General features: G+C 41.3%; 1 protein-coding gene across 3 annotated transcripts in view; it reads left to right on the forward strand.

Moving 5' to 3' along the window:
• Window positions 1-15,397, forward strand: part of GPR156 (G protein-coupled receptor 156) — a 127,446-nt gene that overhangs the window by 96,473 nt on the left and 15,576 nt on the right. For all 3 annotated transcript variants that reach the window (XM_036744410.1, XM_036744411.1, XM_036744412.1), the window contains one exon: window positions 6,495-6,731. In XM_036744410.1, the coding sequence (XP_036600305.1) occupies window positions 6,495-6,731 (237 nt within the window). The remainder of the gene's footprint in view (window positions 1-6,494; window positions 6,732-15,397) is intronic.

The following is a 15,397-nucleotide window of genomic DNA, read 5'->3' on the forward strand; positions in this document are numbered from 1 at the left end:
GTTTTGATCTTTTTTGTCACCAAAAAAAGATTGCAAAGTCTGAGTCTGAGTCCTTTTGGGCTGCCTGGTCATGTTCCCAGCCAACTACTTGACCCTTGAGCTTTTTGTCAGGGTATGACTGCTTGTAGAGTACAGAATACTTTGTCCCACGCTTTAGCGGTCTTGCATTGTTGTTTTCAGAGACACTTCTACTCCACCATTACTGCAAGCTCTGTCACAGCAGCGCTCCTCTTCCCCCAAGAACAGCCAACCAGGACTGTAACCCAGATCCAAGGAAGGCAAAGCAAGAGAATCTGCCTCTGTGCCAGGAAAGTCCTCCTTGCACTCCTGCTCTGACCTGCTGCTTGATTCCTCCCACCATGTGAGCCAGGGACTCTGGAAGTAGCTGATGCTGGAGCTCTGGAAGCAGCCGCAGGAGCTTCCACTGCTGCCACAGCCACTGCCATGCCACCTCCACCACCCCCATGGCTGGGGCCAGATGGCTCTCACCTCAATCCAACAGTTTTTGCACTAACCTGCTCCATGGTCTTTGGTGTTTGTGGGTTGAGAAGTCTGGTAACTGCCACAGCTCAATGATTCATGGCCCTCAGGCCTGCTCTACCTGACTCCCATTCTGGTTGGTCCTGGCACAGCCCACACTGAGCTCAGCTCTGCTTCCAGCACTGTGCGATAGACCCCTTCCCAGTGACCACCCAGGCCGTCCTGGGCTGGAGACCTGCTTCCCTCTGCTATTTCGTGGGTTCCGCAGCTCTGGAATTTCTTCAGAGCCATTTTTTACAGGTGTTTGGAGGGATTTGGGGGAGAGTTTAAGCAAGTCCCTGCTTTCCAGCTGCCATGTTGCCTCTCCACACTGCCCCCCCCACCATCAGTATCACTTTTTAAACTCTTGTTGTTCAGTTATTTTTCAGTCACATCCAACTCATTGTGACCCCATTTAGGGTTTTCTTGGCAAAGAATGGTTTGTCATTTCCTTCTCTCACCCATTTTATAGATGAGAAAACTGAGGCAAACAGGTTTAAGTGACTTGCTCAGGATCACACAGCTGGTAGGTGTCTGAGTTTAGATTTGAACTCAGAAATATGAGTCTTTCTGACTCCAGGCCTGGTACTCTATCCACTGCACCACCTAGCTACAAACTGTCCCAGCTGGTAGGGAACCGCATACTCAATATAATCAGAAGGAGACTTTAAGACCCCAGATGCCCTCAGATGTTCACTAGTCTCTCATAATGTTGTCTTTTCCCTTATGTCATCTGAAACGAAACCCTCTCCTTGAGATTACAGCCATTCTCCACTGAAAGCACATGTTAACATGTACATGTCAGACCTGGGTTCAAGTCAATTCACTTCAACTTTCTGGTCCTCAATCTCCTCAGTGTTCATGTGTCTCATCAACATCTCCTCCTCTTTATGTCCACAGCCACAACCCTAACTTAGTCCTTCATTACTCCTTACCTAAACCTCTAGATTGGTCTCCCTGCTTCAAGTCTTGCCCCACTTCAGTCTCTCCTCTCCACAGCCACCAAAGGGATTTTCTAGAGTGCAGGTCTAACTATGTCACTCCCCTATTCAAGAAACTCCTATGGCTCCCTAGTGAATATGTGATCAAATATTATTTTGTCTTTCTTTCATCCTATGTAAATTTCTATTTTGTACAAGGTTTATATCGCACATAATGAATTTAGAGCTAGAGCGACTTTGGAGATCATCAGATTTAACCTCTTCATTTTACATATAAGGAAACTGAAGCATAGAGAGGTGAAATGATTTACCCAATGTCATACAACCAGGGAGTGTCTGAATCAGAATTCAAATCCAACTCCTCCTTTGAGTTCAGGGTTCCATCAACTGTGATCAGACTGCATCTTTGCACAATTTTACATGTATGTAACATATAAATAATTAACTATATGCATCTTGGGGTATGCCCCGAAAACATTTTTACTAATGGCATACATGATCAAGCATATTTGGAGAACATGATTCAAAGTCACCACCTCCAAGCCTTGGACCACTGCTCTTGAAAATTACCTAGTGGCTTTTCCAGTAGCTTTGGATGCTTCTACAGAAAGACTTGCCTTGTCTGGACCTTATTCTGCTGGTTCCCTATCTCATTCTTATAGCTGCTTGATTCAGACCTGACTCTGATATATAGATCTCCCTGGGCTTGATTCCCAAATAAAGTTTTTCACATCACCTTGCTTAGATTTCTTTCTTTCCCTCATCCTAGTCTCTCTTGTTTCATTATTAGACTTGTACACTTCTTCCTTCCATTAGGAGCTAAATTACTTGAGAGCAAGGTCTGTGGCATGTTTTGGAAACCCCCAGAACCTAGCACAGTGGCTTCAGTTCCATTTACCAAACATAATTAAACACCTATCTTATGCTTATGCTGTTCTAGGTCCTGTGGATACACAGACAAAGATGAGAAACAGACCTGCACATCAAGGAGCTTACATTCTATTAGAGGGATTAGTTCCTGAATGTTGTTGTTCAGTCGTTTCAGTCATATCCAATTCTTTGTGATGTCATTTGGGGTTTTCTTGGCAAAGATACTGGAGTGGTTTTCCATTTCCTTCTCCAGCTCATTTTACAGATGAGGAAAGTGAGGCAAACAGGTTTAAGTGACTTGCCCAGGGTCTGAAGCCAGATTTGAGCTCAAGAAGATTTAGTCTTCCTAACTCCAAGCCTGAGTACTCTACCCATTGCACCACCTAGCTGCCCTACTTCCAGTATACAGAGAAGCAAATAGAAAAGGATTAGTGAGGAAGAGAGTACAAACAACTAGGGAAATGAAGGAAATCTATCTGTGCCACCTGAGCAAAGGATTTTAAAAGATGAAAGTGTCTATTGGGCATGGTGGGACAGCCTGTATAATGACAGAGATGAGAGATTGAATTTTGAGTTTAAAGAACATCAGATAGGTCAGTTTTAGATGGTCAAGAGTGAAATTGATAGCTTTTGTCATCACTGTGCTAGACTACATGTGTGCAGCAATTATAGGGACAAACAGAAGGCCCCTTCCTTTCCCAATCAAAAAAAATCTTTCCCTAACTTGGGCTGAATGAAGGCTTGGATCCCTAAGAGAGAAGCAAATAAAACCAGTAGAACAATTTATACAATAACAACACTGTAAAGACAAACAGCTTTGAAAGATTTAAGAACCCTTGTACAATTACCAACCATGATTTCGAAGTGCCAATGATGAAGAATTCTGTTCACTGGCTGACAGAGAGATGATGGAATGAGGTATTCTTGGACATGACCAATGTGTGAATTTGTTTTGCTTGGTTATGTATATTTGTTATAAGGGTTTTATTTTTCTTTTGTGCTTTCTCAATGAGAAAGAGAAGAAAGAAAAAAATCTCTGTTAATCAAAAAAATTAATTAAAAAAATGCAAATCTCTTGTGAGATGCAAGACTTTGAACTGTTATCAATCATCAGAAAGACAGCTTGGTGTGGTGGAAAGATCATGAGAATTGGGATCAAAAGACCTGAGTTTCAGAATGTAAAATGAGATTTTTTTTGACCTGACCAGTGTGGAAATTTATTTTGTTTAACTATACATGTTTGTAATAGGGGTTTTTTTTTTTTGTTTTCAACAATGGGTGAGGTGGGCGGGGGGAGAGGTTGATTTTTGTCGATTGAAAAAAATAAAATATATATTTATATATTCTTCAAAAGACCTGAGTTTGAATCCCAGCTCTACTTCCTATCAGTAGGTGGGTCCCTTTATCTCTCGAAGCCTCCCTTTTGTCATCTGTAAAATGGCAATAATCATACTTCACAATGGTGTTTTATGAGTATAGTGTGAGGTAAGTAAAGAACACATATAAATGTAAGGCATAGTTCTTGTTTTAACTAGAGGACTCCTGGGGGTAACAACATCTCTATTCAAATGAATGAATTTCTAATTTTGGAATTTCATGCCCAATGGCAGACTGTTAGGGAAGGGATTTTTGGAAAGAGTGAGAGTTTCACAGTTTCCCTCAAAATCTCACCACCTACTCTGTCTGTGCATATAATAACATATTTCCTTACTTCCAGGATCTGTGATTTTGTCAATGTAGAGACTTTCTTCACCAATATGTATCATCGCTCTTCTAAAGCTTAAGGTGTTGTTTTGGAGAGTAACTATAGTTGAAAAACTCATTTCCTTGCGGTCAGCCCTAGGAGAGAGCCTCTCTGACCTTCCTGGACTGGTTCTCAGACAAAAGATACACAGCCTATGATCAGACCCATACTCAAACTTTTCCAGCTTGCCAAGATTTGTCATAGCTTGCCTTTGGCTGGCATAATCTTGGAAAGTCCCAAATTGCCTCCATGACCTGAGGAAACCTCATAGCAGGACTTCAGTGGAGGCTCATAATAATGAAATAATTGTTTTCTCCAGATCTATCGTTTCATTGGTATATGGAGCTCCCAATGAGGGAAATTCCTCCACCAGTACAGACTGGCATTTACTTAGAGTCTGTACACTGAATCACTAAGTAACTTGCCCAGGATTCTAAAGCTATTATTTGCCAGAGGTAGTGCTTGAACTCAGGTCCCTGTCTATTACCCTAATGTAATAAGAATCAATAAGTCAAAAAAATTTTTGCTATTGTTCAATTGTGCCTGACTCTTCATGACCTCATTTGGGGTTTTCTTAGCCAAAGGATTGGAGTGGTTTGCCATTTCCTTCTCCAGATGAGGAACTAAGGCAAACAAGGTTAAGTGACTTGCCCAGGGTCACGCAGCCAGTCTGAGGCTGGATTTGAGTTCAGTTCTTCCTAACTCCAGGCCTGGAGTTCTACTTAACTACTAATAAGCATTTAGTAAGAGATATAAATATAATAAAGAAACAATCCCTATTCAAAAAGTGCTTACATTCTAATGGGGACACAATAAGGACACATATATGCATATGCAAAGTAAATATAAGGAGAATAAATACAAAGTATAGCACCATACATTGTAAAAAACCAAAACCACTGCAGTTACAAAACTTTTTTGTACACATTACTGTATATCCTTGGCTACAGGAAAAAGTAGGGGCAGCTAGGTGGTGCAGTAGATAAAGCACCCGCCCTAGAGTCAGACAGAACCTGAGTTCAAATCCAGCCTCAGACATTTACTGACTGTGTGACATTGGGCAAGTCACTTAACCCCGATTGCCTCCAAAAAAAAAAAGTAGGCATATGGCTGTCCCTTGAGGGATCAATCAATCAAGAAGCATTTATTAAATGCCTACTATGTGCCAGGCACTAGGGATACAAAGGCAGGAATGAAAATCCATGCCATCCAGGAGCTTGTATTCTATCAGAGGAAACATCGTGTACACATAAGTAAATACAAAATAAATATAATGTAATTGTTTTTAGCATAGAGAGTAGAGGGAAAACCTCACCTAGGAGGTAGCAGTTGAGTTGAATTTTGAAGGGAGCTGGAAATTCTAAGAGATGGAGGTGATTAAAGAGGGTATTTCAGGTGTGGGACAGTATATGCCAAGGCATGGAGACAGGGCATAGAAGGCTGTGTGTGTGGAACAGGAAACAGGCCTGTTTGGCTGGGATTCTAAATATGTTTGACTAACCAGGTATGAATAAACCATATTTACCAAATGCTTGAATATTCAGTGACCTTGGACACTAAATTGGATTACACATCACAGGATATTAGAGGTAGAGGAACTAAGTTAGGTTACTTCTAAGGAAATCTTCTAGTCCAATTCCTTTGGTTTACAGGTGGAAAGTAAAAAGAGACCCCCAAAATGTAGTTCCACCAATGTTCTTTTAGTCCTCCTTCAACCATAATATTCATTCATTCAAGACGAATCAGGTGCCTACTGTGTGTGAGGCGCCAGGCTAGGTGCTAGTGGAAATACAGAGACAAATATGATATAGGTCCTGCCTTTAAGGAGCTTATAATCTAGTAAGAGCATGCTGAACTGTTCAGAATGAAGTAAAGAGAACCAGGAAAACAATGTACACAAAGAGTGCTACAATGTAAACAGAAATAGCAGCAGCAACCAAAACAGGCCAACAAAAAACCAAAACAAAACCAAAACCCTGAAACTGAACACCGTAAAAAAGCCAAATCTGGCCCTGATAGTTTGGGAAATGCATCTCCTTCCCTTCTTGACAGCATATGATGTTAACACTTGACGCATGTATTGGTTAGTTTTGTCGACTTGCTTTTTTGTTATAAAGGATGGCTTGCTAGGGATCAGGGGAAAGAGATATATTTGTAAATGAAGGTGATGTTTTTAAAAGTATCCCTAAAAATAAGACAAGCTTTTTAAAAAAAATAAATAGTATACTGCTAGTGACTATTCTCCTTACCCATCTGAGTATTTGCATCTAAATTAAACCAACTGCAACAAAGAACCTTCCCAGTGTCCGCAGGCAGTAATTAAAGAAGTGAAAGGTCTGATTCTGTTACGTTCTATGCCTTAGAAACATTTTCAGATTCTTCACCTAAAGGACATTCTTGTTTCTCATTTTTGACCCCAGGGTATAGTCCTGCTCTATGGTGCCTACCTGGCTGGGCTGACAGACCATGTTAGTTCTCCACCAGTGAATCAGTCTTTGACGATCATGGTTGGAGCCAATCTTGTTGTGCTGGTTGCTGGGCTCCTTTTCTTGGTCACCAGATTCTTCCATGACTGGCCCAACCTTGTTTTTGGACTCACAGCGGGAGGCATCTTCGTTTGTACAACAACCATCAACTGCTTCATCTTCATCCCGCAAGTGAGTATGCAGAAGAGTGATGAGTTAGCGAGAACTAAGGGTGGTTGTGCTCAGTTGTTGGCGGTGTGTTCCAGGTCCAGCCATTTTCAGAGTCCAAAGTAAAGTGAGTGAGAATCGGCCTGAATGTCAAACTAGCCTTGGAGTCGGGAAGACCTGGATTCCAATCCCATTTCTGACATGTCTTGGTTCTGTGACCCTGGGCAGGTCATTTACCTCTCAGTGCCCCCAAGAGCTTCTCTAAGATCGTAAGTCACAGAAGAATTGTCAATCTGTCTTGCTGGAGGGAGTGTACTCACCAGGGCATCCCCACATCAGTGAATCAGAAGTTTAGACCATCTCTACCCCTAAAAGAAGGGTGGCTGGTATTCAGCAATATAGCTGATTCACTATTGGTCTATTGACCTTAGAGGGCCACATATTAACTGAGGATTGGCAGGTAGATGGCAAAGTGGAAGAGCCCTAGGCATGGGGTCAGGAAGACCTAAGTTCATATCCAGCCTCAGACACTTACTAGCTTTGTGACCTTGGGCAAGTCACTTAACCTCTGTTTGCTTCAGGGTCATCATCTGTAAAATTGGAACAATAACAGCACCTTCCTCACAAGGTTGTTGTGAGGATCAAATGAGATTGTAATTGTAAAAGACAGTACAATTTGTGGCAGAACTGTATAAATGTTAGTTATTATTGTTATTATTGGCATGGTCACAAGAACATGTACTGAATTTAGGGTCAGAGGATCTGGATTCTAATCCTTGCTCTTCCATATATATCACCCCTCCAGACCTCAGTTCCCTCATCCATACAATGAATAGCTTCAGATAACCTTTAAGGTCCCTTCCATCTCTGAATCTATGAGCCTATGATCATTGCTGATGAGGAAGCATGGCGAATAGGCAGAGAGTTGACCTTGGAATCAGGCCAGCAGTGCCCCAGGCAACTAAAGCTATCCATTGTAGGGGGTTGTTGCTCTTCATCTGTGGAAGGAGTTTCTACACTGGAACTTGCCCACATTGATTAAGTCACAAGTCTAGACCATCCATTAATAACCATATCAGCTGAAATCGGGGCCATGAGGAAATGGGACATGAAACATGTCCCATTAGAAAACGGAGGAGAGACAAGAAAGGCCTAAACTCTAGAGCATGAAGCTCTGTTGGGAAGAGTAGGATTAGGGTGCTGCAGGTTGAGGCTGGGACAAATTAGATGCCTCCAAATAGAAGAACCACTGATGAAATCTAGTCTCTGCTCTTCATGGTAATTTTTCATGGTACTTATAAGCTTAGTGTCATGGAAAAGGGGATCAAATTTTTTTTCAGTATCAATTCAGTAAATACTTATGAAGCACCTACTATGTATGCCAGGTACTGTGCTAAGCACTGGGGATACAAATAAGAAAAAGAAAGCTGCCCTCAAGGAGCTTACAGTCTAACAGAGGATGATAACACACAAAAGGAAGCTTAAAAGGTGAGAGGAAGAAGAAGGTGTTTAGGGGCATGATGATGGTGGATTCGAATCCAAGGAATACAGCTGGTGGAAAACAGCTGGTCTGTGAGCCCTTTAAGTCCTTTTTAATGGAAAAGGAGAAGTTTTTTGTCCCACCCTCCAATCAAAGAGGCAGAGGTTATTGATGAGGTATGGGTACCAAAGCTAACAATCCCTAGGGTAATGAGTTTCCTAGTGGTGAGCTTTTCCTGGGAGTATGAAGACAATAGAGTCAAATCCAAGTAGTGCAGCTGGTAAGAAATAGTAGAAAATAGAAAGACAAAGAAGAGGGCTTCAAAGAACTCTAAATATACCAGTATTCAACTATCCGTTTCTATGCTGTTCAGTTGCGGCTATGGATTTTTCCCCTTCTCTAGACCTTTGATTTAATCAGAATACGGAGCTCTCTCCACAAGAGATGGTCAGCAGCCTGTCCACAAGTCTACAGTCTTGAAGAGTTACCTGGGACATCCAGAGGTTAAGTGACTTGTCCAGATGTCCTAGGGGGGACTTGAACTGGCACACTATGGACTATCCGTCCACTAAAGATGACAGTGTAAAAGATCATCTTTGGCACCTCTTGTAATCCTGATACTCACCACTGGGTACCCTTTTCTAGGGATGGGAAATATGCTCAGTCAGCGCAATTCAGAAAAGGCTATTATGGGTCCGACCACAGCTCCGTTGATACTCACTTCTGGTGCAGTTCTGGTACATACTACATACAGGCTTTGGAGCTGCATGGCTGTTACCCTAGTGTGACATCTGTGAGTGACCACATTCTTCTCACTAACAATATGAGGGGAGAAAGGCCCCGAACCAAACACCTTGGGTGCCACCATCACATTTTTCCTCCAAGCCTTAGCCAACCTCTCTCCTGCCTTCAGATAACTTACTCTGGCCAGGTGTTCTTGCCACCAGATTCTTGGGATGTTTCGTCCAGGAGGTATCAATATCCTGGTCCCTTTATATAGAGCAGCTAAATGCCCTGGCAAAAGTGGCCATGGTCATGCAGTTAGCTTCCACTTGATGCAGTTATTTCCAAAGCCCCAGTGAAATTGTCTGACTGTTGTACAGACATATTTGCATCCCTATGATTCTGGCAGCATCCTCCCTGTCTTCCTTATCATGACTCCTTTCCTTCATCTGGGATCTCCTTTACCCAATGCACATATACTCCCGGTTCATTTAAGTCATGTCTAACGTCTCCTAACCCCATTTGGCGTTTTCTTGGCAAAGATACTGGAGTGTTTTGTCATTTCTTTCTCCAGATCTTTTTATAGATGAGGAAACTGAGGCAAACAGGGTTAAGTGACTTGCCCAGGGTCACACAGCTAGTAAGTGTTTGAGGCTAGATTTGAACCCAAGAAGATGAGTCTTCCTGACTCAAGGCTTGGCACTCTATCCCCTGCATCACCTAGTTACCCTGAATTTGGGATAAGGTATTTACACTTAACTAAAGAGAAATGAAGCGAAGATGTGAGTAACTGAAAACCATCCGATTTCCCCTAACTAGCTTAACTTCTTATCATCCTAAGCTTGCTTTCTGGAGAGCAGGGCTGTAATGACTGAAGGTCTGGATTTCAAAGATTCTTCCTATTGGACTGAGCATATTCAGTAAAAGAAAAGAATGCTAAATCCGCATAAGTTCTTAGCCTTTCTCCCATTTGTGCCTTCAGTTACTTTTTGGTAGGCATAATCAAGGGGGAAGAACATTGGCTATGAAGTCAGAGGACCAGTCATATTCAGATCTCTTATCTACCTATGTGACAACTGAATTGAACTCAACAGCTCAAAAACATTCCATTTCCTGAACTATATGCAAGGCACTATGAATGCAGAGGCAAAACTCAAAGACAGAAATTAAAACATGTTGCCCTTGCCCTCAAGGAGCATACATTGTGCTAGGGACTGGGGCAAGGGGAGAGAGAGGAGATATAACATACACACGAATAAATAAATCCAATGTAATTCCAGAAGTAGAGAGCTGCTTACAACTGGAAGAAATTGGGAAAGGCCATATGTAGGAGGGGCAGCCAGCTGTTCTTTGTAGGAAGAGAGAGATCTTAGGATGCAGAAGTAAAAAGGGCATGCATGCTAGACATGGTGAGCAGCCTCTGACCTTGGGCAAAGCACCTTAACTCTTTTTTCCTTTGGAGGGGGAAGGCAGGGCGATTGGGGTTAAGCGACTTGTTCAAGGTCACACAGCTAATAAGTGTGTCAAGTGTCTGAGGCCGCATTTGAACTCAGGTCCTCCTGAATCCAAAGCCAGTGCTCTATTCACTGCACCACCCAGCTGTCCCCAGAACACATTTTTAAGTTTAATCTGAATTATTAACATTTTCTCTATCACTTTCTTAAGTCTAGACAATTAGCAAAATAATAAATTAAGACTTGATTTGAAGCTTTTGCCAATTTCTGAAGTATAAATTTACACTAAAAATTTGACCATTACTTCTCATGAGTCAGTTTGAGCTGGCTCCAGTACACCCTTCATTTTATAGATGAGGAAACCAAGTCCCAGAGAGGTAAGGTGACCTGTCTAGGGTCACACAATTGATAAGTATCTAAGGCAGGATTTGAGAAACTTCTTTTGGAAATCTAAAGATGCCACTCCTTTTACCCAGTTAATCCCATAACTGCTTTTGACGTATGTATCATTACTGCATCATTGTCCCGTGATCTGGGGCACAGGTGGACATAAAAGGATAAAGAATGATTCAGAAGGTGTTGTCAAGGATGCAGCTGTCAATGAACTTGTGACCTGGAAAAGTCACAGCCCATCTCTTGCATATGTGCTGCTCCTTAAGAGTTCAAGCAGCCTGCAATAAGGGACACCCCAGAAAAGCACTGCTTTATGCAGAAGTCTTGCCTGACTCTTTCTCTGCTCCCTGATAGCAGCTCTGTAATAGGAGGAACAATTCCCAGAAGCTTCTGTTTTTGATATGTGGTTATGGGTAGCATCCTTCTGCAACATTCCCAACTTGTCATTCAGTCATCTTAAGCTGTATGTGACTCTGTGATCCTACTTGGGATTTTCTCTGCAAAGATGCTGAACTGGTTTGCCACTTCCTTCTCTAGCTCTTTTTTTAACAGATGGAGAAACTGAGGCAAACAGGGTTAAGTGACTTGCCCAGGATCACAGAGCTAGTAAGTGTCTGAGGCCAGATTTGAACTCAGTTCTTCCTGACTCCAGGCTCATCATCTATCCACTAGGCCACCTAGCTGCCCTATTCCCAAATTAGAGCTGTTCAGAAGCAAAATTGATTGCTGGAGCTGTTTAAACAATAGTTAGGTGCTGGGTCAAAGCTGTGATTGCCTTTTTTTTCTAATAATAACAATAATAATAATAATGAAAGCTAGCATTTGCATAATACTTTAAGATTTGCAAAGTGCTTTACAAATTTTCTCTTATGTGTTCCTCACAACAGCCCTGGACATAGGTCCTGTTATGGTCTCCAATTTATAGAAACCTAAGCTGAATGTTGTGACTAACCTAACTAGGGACACACAGCTAGTAAATTTCAGTGGTAGGATTTGAACTGGGTCTACTATAACTCCAAATCCATTGTGGCATCTACTATATCAAAATGCCTTTCCTTTAAGGACTTTGGGCCACCTGGGTTACATCAAAGAGTAGTACCATTTTCTAATAAGGTCTACAGATGGAATTATCCAGGGGCTACATCCGACCAAAAAGTCTTCAGACAGTTCCTCACCCCTGCCCTACACGCTCATTATTCTGTCTGTAGTGGCCATCCTCTTCCTCCCAACCAATAATCTCTCTCCCTACCCATTCTCCATCCTTCTTCCCTCTTTTTCTTAAGGTTGTCTTAGCACAGATGGAGTAAACGAATAGAAAAACTACTGAGTTTTTTTCTTCAGAGGCCAGTCTATGCTCTGGTGTCTTCATTAACACAGTGTCTCTCTAGAGCAGGAGTCCTCAACTCTGTGTGTGTATGTGTGTGTGTGTGTGTGTGTGTGTGTGTGTGTGTGTGTGTGTGTAATAGAACCCTGTGGAAGTCTGGGAAAGTCTATGAATACTCCTCTCTTCCTCACCATCTGAGAACAATATTATTAAATGCATAAAATGAAATATACCAGATTACAAAATAAACCAATCATATTGAAATACGTTTATCAAAAATAAATATTTTTTAAAAATAAATTCACAGGCCTTAGGTTAACAATTTTTGCTCTAGACTAGATTATAGTAATAAAGCCACATTTTATAGCACTTTTCAGTTACAAAGACCCTTCTGTATATATTATTTTGTTTGATCATCACAGCGGCTCTGTAAGATGGGCAAGGCTGACAATATTTTCGTCTTTTAGATGAGGAAAATGAGGCCCAGAGAGGTTAAATAACTTTCCTCAGATCACACAAGTAACGTCATCACACCTGGTAACATCATAACCAGAACTAGAACTCAGATCTTTTCATTCTTAAGCCAATCAAACATTTGTATACCAAGCATTGTGCATATAAATGGATTCAGTGACAAAAAAATAAAAATTGTCCCTGTCCTCAAGAAGCTTACATTCTATAGAAAGAGTCCTGCGTTTATTCCACTAAATCACACTGCCTCATTTAAAATATAGCATGGAGGTATATTCAGATGTAGAGATGTACACACATGAAATATAGAAGAAAATATGAGTCATAGGCTAATTTACAATTTTATATTAAAGATCTATGTAGTCAACAGGCATTGATTTCTTGAGGTGGAGAGGAACAGGAGCTCTTGTTGGGAGTGAGGATTGAGAAAATTAGAGATCTTAGCTTTTCTTTTTCTGTCTTTCACCCTTTTTTCCCTCAAGCCATCTCCCTTTCTCTTTTTTCCCACCATTCTTCCTAGTTTTCTTCCCTTTATCTTCCCCTTATTTTTCTTTCTCTATCCTCTAACCATGTATTAACTATAGTGTACATTTCAGTATTTGTTGCTCTTCTTCCATAAAGTTTTATGTTTCTCTTCAATATTTTAAGGTTGTGATTTGTACATCCCATATTTTTCTTAAAAAAACTAAAGTTACACATAATTTCCCTTTTCCTTACGTGTGGCCCTAAACGGCACTTTTGATTGAATAGAACCGTCTCCTGTGGATAATGAATTGTGGCTACCAACGAACAGGTAGCTGTCAACTAGTGTTACCTTTAAAATAACTGTTCTGGGCAAATGGGAAAACTTGAATAAAATTTCATAGAAAAGAATACACATGGAATCTGAGAAATGATTCCTTTTTTTGTTATCCTACCTGGAATTGTGTGGTATAGTGGAAAGAATACTGGCTCTGGCTTCCAAGGACTTGTGTTCAGTCCCTGCCTCTACCTCTTACCATCCATGTGACTTTGGGTAAACCACCTAACCTCCTTGTTTTTCAGTTTGCTCATTTTCAAAATGAGGGGGTTGGACCAGATGGCCTCTGAGGTCTCTTCTATCTCTCAAGTGATGATCTTGTAACAGAAGGTAGCTGTGGTTGAGTAATATTGGAAGAATCTGTTAGTAAAGGGCCATGAGTTTTGGGGACTGATCCAGAGGACCATTAGAAAGGCCTGAAAGGCCCAATGAAATTGGTTGATAGATGCAGTTGAAGAGGCATGCATGCCAAAAAGAAATATATTTTATAACTTAATGGTCACTGGCAAGTTTTTAAGGATTGTAAAGATAGCTATTGTCAATCGCCAAGGTAAGCACTACTCATGAGTTTTGTTTCGGTGAGCCCTCCGTGGTCCCTGTTTCAGTACCTGGGGCTAATACAGCAGTGTGACATACTACCGGATGTGCGTGTCATCCCAGGTTAATTTCAGAGGTAGGAGCAGACCAAATGAGGCTGCCATAGGGCATCCAAAGTAGGAGTTTTTCACCTGGTGTCTGTGAACTTTTAAAAAATATTTTAATAACTATATTTCAATAAATTGGTTTCCTTTGCAGTTCTATAGATTTTATTCAATATTTAAAAACATTATTCTGAAAAGGGATCCATAGGTTTCACCAGAGTATCAAAGGGGTCCATGACCCAGGTGAGGTTAAGAGCCCTTAACCTATCTTACATATCATTCCTATGTACCCCAGATACCTCAGTCTTCTGAGTAAGTTCTAGGGACATTCAGGGACAAGGGTCACGGGTAGGCCAAGGTGATTGAAAACAAAAGTGGCTCTTTAGTGACTCACTTGACATTTCCTTCAGTGGGCATCCACCAGGTGGCAACAGTGCCCCTCAAGTCCCAACCTAGGTTTGTGACTTTCTTGAAGCACATGCCCCTATGTGATACCACCCCCACCTCTGCCTTTTAGAATCCCTATCTCCCAGCAAAGCTCAGTGCAACGTGCCACGTCCCGCGAGAGACCTTTTCTTATGCCCCAGCTACTAGTGTCCCCCACAAAAAATATTTTGTATTTACCATATATATTTATCCACTTATATGTGTGCCTGTTGCTTCCCTTTATAGAACACCAGCTCTTTAAAGCTAAGACCTGTTTCATTTTTCACTTTATATCCAAGCATCTAGCATAATGCCGGGCATTTAAAAGTGCTTAATAAATGCTTGCTGATTTGTTGATGAATTACACTAATTAGACCTGCATTTTTTCAGATTATTCCTCCAGATTTGCTTCTCTGGGGATATTTTCCCTGCATAGTCAACCAACACAAAGACAATTGACTGGTGTTTGTTGATTCCGCTCTGTCAGCCAGGCAGTCAACAAGCATTTACTAAGCACCTACTATGTACCAGGCAATGTACTAGGGATCTAAAGAAAAGCGAAAATGTAGTCCTTTAGCCCTGCCTAAGTTCATCAGTCAAGGAATGTTTTCAGAAGGACTAAGCACACTGTTATTGCTTAGTAAAATGTGAAATAAATAAGAGCTGTAACCAAGTAGGTATCATTTCACAGTGGAAATATTCTGATATTTGGAATACACTTTCAATTCTGGAACAACCCAATGCATTGTAAATGGTGTAATATATCAGTTCTGATTTGGAGGGTGACTAATGGGAGGGATTATCAGTTTGGAGTGAAAAAAAACCTTAGTGTCTCTCCAATCCAACCCCCTCATTTTACAAATGAAGAAATCAAGCCCCACAAATGATCAATGACTCACCCCACATCATCAGATAAGAGTTTCATCCTGTGCCTTCTTTCCCTAATGACTAGTATCTTCAGTCATTTTGGTGAGAAACA

This window comes from Trichosurus vulpecula, chromosome 2 (assembly GCF_011100635.1).
Source record: "Trichosurus vulpecula isolate mTriVul1 chromosome 2, mTriVul1.pri, whole genome shotgun sequence".
In the NCBI taxonomy this organism is placed as follows: Eukaryota; Metazoa; Chordata; class Mammalia; order Diprotodontia; family Phalangeridae; genus Trichosurus; species Trichosurus vulpecula.